Source organism: Populus alba, chromosome 6 (genome assembly GCF_005239225.2).
Source record: "Populus alba chromosome 6, ASM523922v2, whole genome shotgun sequence".
NCBI classification, from domain to species: Eukaryota; Viridiplantae; Streptophyta; class Magnoliopsida; order Malpighiales; family Salicaceae; genus Populus; species Populus alba.
In genome coordinates, this window is record NC_133289.1 from 16,422,817 (window position 1) to 16,432,004 (window position 9,188).

The 9,188-nt window shown below is 33.1% G+C and overlaps 1 protein-coding gene across 1 annotated transcript; it reads right to left on the reverse strand.

Annotated features, from left to right (window-relative positions):
* Positions 1–2: 2 nt before the first annotated feature.
* LOC118058221 (cinnamoyl-CoA reductase-like SNL6) lies at positions 3–2,174 on the reverse strand. Its single transcript, XM_035070922.2, has 6 exons — positions 1,943–2,174; positions 1,699–1,856; positions 1,406–1,594; positions 550–703; positions 246–438; positions 3–160 (listed from the first exon to the last, which is right to left on the reverse strand). Exons 1-6 carry the CDS (start codon positions 2,103–2,105, stop codon positions 79–81), a joined length of 939 nt encoding a protein of 312 aa, XP_034926813.1. The 5' UTR covers positions 2,106–2,174; the 3' UTR covers positions 3–78.
* Positions 2,175–9,188: the final 7,014 nt, after the last annotated feature.

A 9,188-nucleotide genomic window follows, 5' to 3' on the forward strand; every position in this document is an offset into this window, starting at 1 on the left:
AAACAAAGGCAGGCAAAAATAAACCAGGACCGATGCAGGTCCGACCTGAACTCGACCTAGCCGTGCCCATGAACAGGTCTAAGCAGCACCCTCGACCAGCTTGTTCAACTTCTTTGTCCTCAGCCTCTCAGCGTGCACCTCATTACCTCGGTGTTCATACCTGTAGATGATTATTAAAGCGCAAAATGAGCCCAAATTGGTCAATCTTTTGCGTCAACAGAAACCCTTCATTTTATTACAATTACCTTGGCGGTAATGATATTAAAGGGTTCAGGCTTTGTGCAAGCTTGACAGCTTCTTCCTCGGTAGTGACCGTCTGGTTGAAGCAGAAGTATCGGCCACATGTGGACCGATCCTGGAAAGCTCGAATATGGACATCAGCCAGGAAGTTCACATCTACAGAGGCCAGCACCCCATTTTCATACATTTGAGCTACCCCTGTTACATGTTTGGTGGCTTGAGGATCATTTCAGAATCTTACAGTAAGATGCCGCTTTTATTTTTTTATTTTTTGTTTTTTAATGAATATGTCGTGCCATACATGTTTACCTCTGAGGTATGACATGGTTGATAAAGGGTTCTGCTGAGAGACACCAGGACCCAGAACTAGACCGGCATTAATGGAAACCATGTTAAGCATACGGTCCATGGCTAAAGCCCAAGCAGCCTGCTCAGAGAGTGTCTTTGCCAGGGCATGCCATAACTGTAAATTAAACAAGAGACGGCAAAAGATGTAGTTATAGTACATAGATTTACATGGCTATCCAAATAAATAAATCTGAGTGAATAATTATTTAATCCCAATTTTTTCAGCAATATAATAACTAGAAAAATACCTGATTACTGATAAGTTTCTTTTAATTAATATATCTCAAGAGGGTATTTTGGGAAGAAAAACATCTAAATTGGTGACAATTCAGAACTTCATTATTACGAAACACTCCAGGAAAGGGTTAAGGTTTAGACAAAAATACAATCATAAGAATGTGATATTGAGTTCTTCAAACCAGAAGAACTAACTAATTAATTTGCCGAGAAAACACGAGGGAGAAATAATAATTTACTCATTAGTCTTCTTACCACTCTTAACTACGCTTAATTTAGTATTGTCTTATTCTGAGAAATTTATTACTTTCTCATCAACCTTCTCATATAATCTTTGATTTATTTTATTTCTTCAAAGTAAAAAAATAAAGTAATGTGAAATTAAAATGAGTTGAGCAAAATTTAATGTGTTTTTCAAACTTGAAAAGAAATTAAAATGAGTTTCGAAGGTATGGGAAATTGTGAGTAGAAGAGTTCATCGTCATCACAAGTCTATTATTTCAAGGTGCTCGCTAGTGGAGAAAAAGAAAGATAAATAGAGGCATCAAGATAGATAGTGAAATCTTTCAGAGATCCGAACCTTCAATTTCCTGCAAAATTCTTGATCACTCCAAGACCTCTCGTCTACATCCTTCTCTGAACAAATGCTCTCTCTCCATATCGCTGCAGTTAGTGAAGAACTGAATATAATCTTTTCAATGGTGTCGGTCTGCGCGCAAGCCTCCGCTACATTGATTGCTCCTCTAATTTCCGAATCAACCATTTTTTCCTGCCCAAATCACCATGAAAACAATCACTCCTAATCACAAAATGTAATTAGTTTTAGATAGAATGGATAAGCTAGCAAGTCTAGAAGACAAGTAATCAACATACATCGTAGCCGTCTCTACTGTCCAGGCAGCAGAACATGGCAGAGCAACCCTTCAAAGCAATTAGAATGCTATGGTAATCCAAGACATCGACTTCAAATACCACCAATCTTTCCTCCTCTCTCCCCATGCTCCTTATTTCCTTCTCTATCTCAGTCTCTCCTGAACAAAAACCACCCAAAACAGAAAAAAATGTTTAACAAAATCATCAAAGACAGCAGGTGATTATTATGCAGATAAGCACTTGCCGTTGTTCTTTTGTATGGCTGCATGAACCGTGTATCCTCTACTCAACAGCCCCTTGAGGATCCAAGAACCCACATAGGTTGAGGCATCAAGAACACAAACTGAGGGTAGCTCTTCAATATCCATTCTAGCTTTCTCTCGATTTTCTTTCTGTTGATGTTTCATCGCTGCAAGCTAGCTCCTTCTTTAATGAGCTTTTATATACACATGTCGCAATGTTTATGGGAGAATGTGAAGGTGGGAGAATAGAAGAAGAGTTGGTGAACTATTTCCCTACACGTTCCCATCTACTCACCATCTTTTCGCTTGAAAGACCTTTCTATGTTTCGATTTCATCAAGGGTAAAGTGCACGCAAACCCTCGAATTTTTCGGTAAAAATGCTATTAGACGTCACTGAATTACAAGTTTTGTACAAGTTAACGTTGTTTACTAGTCAATAATGCCAAGGAAGGAAGGGTAGGTTTTCGAAGTCCCTGAAATTGAGCGTACATGTGTCAAGAGTGTGTCTAGACGTGGAATGCTTGTTAAAATATAGCTTCTACATAGGTAGTTAAAGAAACATTTATTCTACGTTGAAAAAATAAAATGTTTTGTTATATCTTATAAATTATAATACAAGGAAAATCAAATTAATAGATTTGAATATTTTAAAAAAGATATGGAGAAAAAGCCATAATTGATGTAATATAAATGTTTTTTTTAACTATTTTTTAAATTCATTAATTTGAGATAATCAATTAAATTTTTGGAATCAATTAATCTAATAATTATACATGACATTTTTTGTTAAATTATTCAAATAATTTGAATGAAAAGTTATCTTTCAATATATATATATACATATTAGTATGAAGAGGTATGTTTTTAAACTTTACACATACATTAATCTAAAAGAGTATTATCTTATTTATAAATACAAGTTTGATGTTGACGAAAAAAACAAGAAATAATTTTTTTTTCTTGTTTTTGCTATAAATTCTTTGTTTACGTTTATTAGAAATAAAACAGAACTTTTTAATAAACTTATAAAAGTTATTGTATATAAATTTAAGATTTTACTATGTTCTAAAAGTAAATTGCTTTAACCATACAATAAATATAATAAAAGCAATTAACACATTAAATATAGTAATCTTCACACCTCAAAACCTATTTATTAAACCCACTAGATCGAATTACATGAATTTCCTTTTGTTTTCGTTTAATAAATTAAAAAGCATCGTTTAATTTAAGTAGGTAGAAAACGTGAATTTGTGTTTGGGAGGAATCTACTGATGTTGAGGTTGGACAAGTGAACATGCTCTGTTGTGACGAGTTTGATGTGAAATAATATTTGGTAATCGTCGATCACGTGCTCTGCAGATAGCTAGCTAGGTGATAACAATACAAGGCGACATGTGGGCATGAAACATGTCAAGAAACCTTGAGTCATTGGGTTTTGGTCACTTTGAGCACACAATCCATCCAATTTGATGGACGGAGCTGCACGATCAAACTTCACCACTAGGAGAAACTCGATTGATTTTACCTTTTTCAAATGCTAGTATGATCTTGATTCTTGCTTGCATGCCTCGCCTCATTACTTAGGTGGGAGCAATTTGATTATGTTTTTAAAGCTTAGGGTTGCCGCTCTTGGCAAGGTTTCCATGGAAGGAAGAAGGGTTTGCGTGCGGAAACAAGGTGGAAAAGAACGCACCAGAAAGTAGCCGTTCCCTGGAGAAGGAGAAAGCTTTATGCTTTTGCTGTTTTGGTTAACCTAACGGTCTGAAGGAGTCCTGTGTGGCCGTCATCTATTACTTTGATATATATGGCCACAAGTAGGCGATCCACTCGTATTTCATTGACTTATCTGCTTGGGTATCTACTTGTTGACCTCATGATCCACAGCTTTGTTGATGTAGTTGAGACGTAGAGTACTACTGTATAGCAGGTATTATACATCATCATGCGAGCTAACAATTAAACAGAAGATTTCATGACCCTCCACCCAGCTGAAAAGGCGTTTCAGATACCCAAAGGAGAAAAAAAAATTGAGGACGGGAACAAAAGAGAGGCAAATCATCGAGAATGGAATTAACCTCTTAGTTTTTGCGTGAAATCATAAACAAATTCAGTTAAATAACTAAATTACGCATAAACACGTTAATTACTCCCACTTTTGGGGGTATTTTAGTATTTTTCATATCTTTTCCCAAAAAATTTAAACAGATAACTTAATTACTCACATTTTCAAAAAAATTAAAACCATTGACAAGTGTATTTTGTTTTTTAAAATACAGTGGAAAATCCACTTTGCCCTTGCAATAAATGAATCAAGGACCTAAGGGCTTTCTGGTCTTTTCAAACAGGTTTTGTTGTAATCTCATAAACATAAGGAATAATTTGGTATTTTTATCCCGAAGTTTTAATCTTTCAATCAATAAAAGATGCAAGTGCACACTTATCACATTTTATTGTGTGAGAGGTGCTCGTTTTTTCTGGAAGATGCGTCTGGTGTCTTCTAGTGGCTGAATGAACTATTCTAATGTTGCGCGTGTGGTTACAGGGGAGACAATTTGTCTCCATTGAATCTCTTCTCTCTCTCTCTCTCTCTCTCTCTCTCCCCAAAAAAATACAATTTATCCCTTTTTAATATTTTAATTTCAATTTTTAATATTTTAATATTTATTTTTTAATCCTTTTATAGATTTTTTTTTAATTTAGTCTTTCAGTTTCAATTTAACATATTTTATTTTTTCAATTTGGTTCTTATTATTTTGATTTATAATTTTTTTTCCTTAGCCTTTTTATGAAAGTTTTCTTTATTTTCAATTTAATCTTCAATTCTAATTTGTTGTTTATAATATTTTTCAGTTTGGTCCTTCTTTCAATTTTTTTACTTGGCTCTTTTGTCAAGGATTTGGTGATTTTCAATTTCATTGTTCAATCCATATTTGTTGTGTTTTTTTTTTCCCTTTAATTTGGTCCTCACGGGTTAGATGGATTGACCCGAGATAACCAGGTCAGGTGGGTTTGCTCGGGTTAAAACCCGGACAACCCTATTTTTTTATTTTATAAAAATGATATCATTTTAAAAGAAATAAAAAAAAAAGTCAATAGGTTTGACTAGGTTTTACGTGACTTATCAGATTATCGCAATCTCATTATTTGAGCTATGTATTTGGAAAGTTAATGCGTGTTGATATTTGTTTTTCACTGTTTTAATCATATATATATATATATATATTTTCATTTTGTTCTTTTTTTATTTATGATTTTTTTCTTTGGCTTTCTTATAGAAATTTTATTGGTTTTCAATTTCATTATTCAATTCAAATTTATGGTATGTTATGTTTTACAATTTGGTTATGATTCTTTTGGTATTTTTTTTATATCAATGTTATTATTCTTTTCAATTTGACACTTGTTGTTCTCTAATTTATTTTTTATTTTCATTTTAACTCTTATTTTTTTAATTGATATTTTTTATTTTAAATCTTTTTGTGTGATTTTTTTATTTTGTCTTTTAGTTTTTCATTTCTTGGGGATTGAGCTTCATAGTTTTTCCATGCATAATATTTCTAGTATGATGACCTGAGCCACATATTTTAAAAAGTTAATTGGGGTGGATATACTCTTTGAAGCTTTTTTTTTTTTTTAGTTTTGTCATTCAACACTGTTTTTTTATTAAAAAAAATTAGTTTTGATTTTTTTTCAATTTCTTTTCAATCAGGTTATCCTATCATTATGACCTAGAACAAGGGTTTGACGGGTTAACCAATATTAGCTTGCTCCTTTATCAAAAAATTACATGTCTATCATGCTAGTTCGGATTGACTCACATTGATTTTTTTTTATTCTATTTCATCCTTTTATATTTAATTAATTAAAAATTAAATTTTTTTTCCCTCTTGGATAAATGTATTTCCCCCCTGCTTATTATGGTCACTTTTTGTGAGTTTTTTATCCGTTTACTATTGTTGCCTCTCTTTTTTTCATTTTATTTAAATAAAACCAACTAATTTAACTAGTGAAAACTATAACCCGGATTATAAGATTTTTCTTCTTTCTTTGAAATGCACTCCCAGCAGCTAAACATTCTTTAAGGAAAAAAAATAGTAGTAGTAACTACTATATATATATAATTGTTTCTCAGTAATATATAATCATAAATTAAAGATGACAGCACAGCACTTTGACATGCTTGCAAATCATACTTATAGCATGAGGACCTGGGTCACATATTTCAAAAGTTAATTCGGGTGGGCATATATATATAAAATTGATTCTCAGTAACATATAATCATTGCATAATGCACCAAATTGCAATGCAAGGTCACAATCCAGCTGCATAACTGGAACTATAACAAAATAAGACCACAAATTCTACCAACAACTACACTAACAGGCCCAATAATTAGCTTTATTTAGAAAATTATGAACTGCCCGAGAGTGTTTCAACTGGCACATTCTGTTCGTAAGAGATTGCAAAAATGGAAACTGCAGAACCAAGAACAGATTTTAAAGAGCATATTATTGTAGACTTAACTACGATGGAGGGCGGCACTCTTCTCCGGGTTCAAGAAAGTCACCTAATCTCATTGCAATGTCAAACTACAACTCCTCACATACACAAGGGCATGTTCTGCATCTTCAGATGCAACCAAAGAAGAAATAACCCTGTGTTCCTAGTCCCTACCAGAATATCTGAAGAGACGTCACCTGGAAAGAAGAAAATATTTCTTTTCTCCAGAATTGAAATCTAGCATCATTCCCTCAATGGAACAGTCTTGAGTGACAATCACATCCACAAGAAAGATGATGGGACATCTAGATCCAACATTTAGCAGAAAAATAATAAGTTCTATTCCTTTGGACAGAAAACAGAAAGAAGAAATACAATCTGTTTCTGAGTTCCGACAACCCTGCATGATTTATAAAATGAAATGTAACATATGGTGAGGCAGCCATGTACACAGCATCCAGGATAGAATGAAGAAAGCCTCAAGTTAGCACACAGAACACCAATGTACTGTCATTTTCTATTCATTAAGGAAGAGAAAAATGAAAGTTTTTCTGAAGAAAATGTGAGCATACCTTCACATGATATGGCATGCATGATCTTGATATGAAAAGGCACATGAAGCCATGCTTCAGGCGGATAGAGCAAAAAGTTCTCAGGCTTGCTTGTATAGACATCTGCATATTGATGGATGTGGTATGCAAGAGCTGATTAATGACCTGTGCCAGTTAGGAAAGTTGCTCCAAAAAACTAAACATTTTTTTCATCTTCTCCCTTGCCTTCAGCCTCTCAATATGCAAAAGCTGATTTTTTTTTTCATGGTAAGTTGTGCAATTATACTAGAGAGACTTAATTGATCATTTTCAAGGTAAATTATGCATCCTATCCTTTAAAGGTTGTGAGATCATTGCGTCGGAGAGATGTCATGTCAATCCCATCATTAGAGAGTTGTGCAATTGCACTAGTAAGGCTTTAAATCCATCCATTCCAAGGTAAATTGTGCAATCAGGATAGAAAGACTAAATCTGTTTATTTTTTGAAGGTTATGAGGTCATTGTCTTGGATATCATTTAAAGAAAAAAAGATTTAATTCATATATAAAAAACTTACATTCTTAGTATATGACCATGATATATTTTTATTACCCGTTTAAGGCATAATAATCGCTTGATGATATTTCTATTGAGATCATTGTTTCAGCTCCAAAAGAGGAGAGAATAGAGTTTATCTAGTTGATGTCTTATGGATGGTTGACAAACAAACTTCACATGTTTTATGATTTGAATCAACATTCCACTTGTACTTATTAAAAGCTTTTCAAAATCTCGAAGCTCTAATTGCATTTGTGAAGTTGAAAAATACCTAGCCTAAATTTGGTTGTCTCATTAAGCCCATGGGTAAGTAGAAAAACCATATTAACTCAGGGTGATTAAATTGTGGCATAGCCTTTTTTATTTGTATTATTATTATTAAAGAGTTGCTTAAGCTTTAATGGAACAAATGTGCCAACAACGGCAGAAAGGGCCGTAACATATCTCATTTCAAGAGTGTTTTGATTATCTGTATTTGATGGTGATTGGAGACGTTGATAAACCAATTTTGAAAGAAATATCGATGACTTTTTGATTAGTTTTTCATAGAGGGTGTCATTGATGATGTCCTAGAAAATCCAAGTAGTTCAAGAGTAAGGTTTATGTCTTGGATAATTAGTTAATCTCTTGATTTTGGCAACCCGATCCATCATTCTTAGCCAAGGTGGCTTGTAATTAGTGTTTGATATCTGCAAAAAGTTTTTTTTTTTTGGTGAATTTGAAGATTCTTCAATGCTTAAGTAAGTATCTCTTTGAGAGAAAATGCATTAATATTTTAAAAAGACTCTAAAATAAAATGTCTCATGGAGAGTGGAGATTCAAAACCTTGTCTTCTAAGGATTTAATAAGTCTTTATAATTCATCATCACCTTTTTCTTGATCACCCCCCCTTTATGTTAGAGAAAACAAAATCTCCAACTTAATTAGAGGAAAAATATCTTTCATTTAATCAGAGAAAAAATATATCTAACTAAATTATATCTCCAGACCCATACATGATTGGGGTTAGTGTTTGACTGAGTTCAAGGGTGCTGGGTTTGGTAGATTGCTAGACCTATACATATATGGACTTAACACTTGAGTGAGCTCAGAGGTGTCAGATCTAGTAGGTTGTTAGATCTATATATACGTGGGCTCAACACTTGGCTAAGTCTAGGGGTATTGAGTATCACCCAGTTTCCAGTTCCTCTAAATAAAAATCCAAATAAATAAAAAATAAAAACAAAACATGATTAATCCATCAATTAATATGTATATTCCAAGATAGATAATAAAGAGCGAAGAAAAACTAGAGCTTTACTCACATTAAAATCATACGTAATATTATCAAACAACTATAGTTGCGTTTGTAGCTTGTTTTAAGCTAAAAAATGAGGCTCCACTGCACCTCGCCTCAAACCCATCTTTAATGTGTTTATTAACCTATACTAGGCAAAATAATTAACATTAAAATTTTTTGGAATACTTTTAGGCTAACATGGCCTAAACCAGTAGTCAAGAGGAAGTTTCATCTTTGAAAAACTTTTATGAAAAATTTAAAATATCTCAACCAGTTCTACTGTAGCAAGAAATGGTGTGTTTTACCGTCGAACTAGGTAGTTGACCTGCACTCCACTAGAAATTAAATATTTTATTTTTAATAAAAAAAATTGGAC

Coding starts and splice junctions, on each gene's coding strand:
- LOC118058221 (XM_035070922.2), bottom strand. CDS start 2,105: ATGAAACATCAACAGAAAGAAAATCGAGAGAAAGCTAGAATGGATATT. Junction 1,857..1,942: donor AGCCATACAAAAGAACAACG/GCAAGTGCTTAT, acceptor GTTTTTGTTCAG/GAGAGACTGAGATAGAGAAG. Junction 161..245: donor TTAATATCATTACCGCCAAG/GTAATTGTAATA, acceptor AATCATCTACAG/GTATGAACACCGAGGTAATG.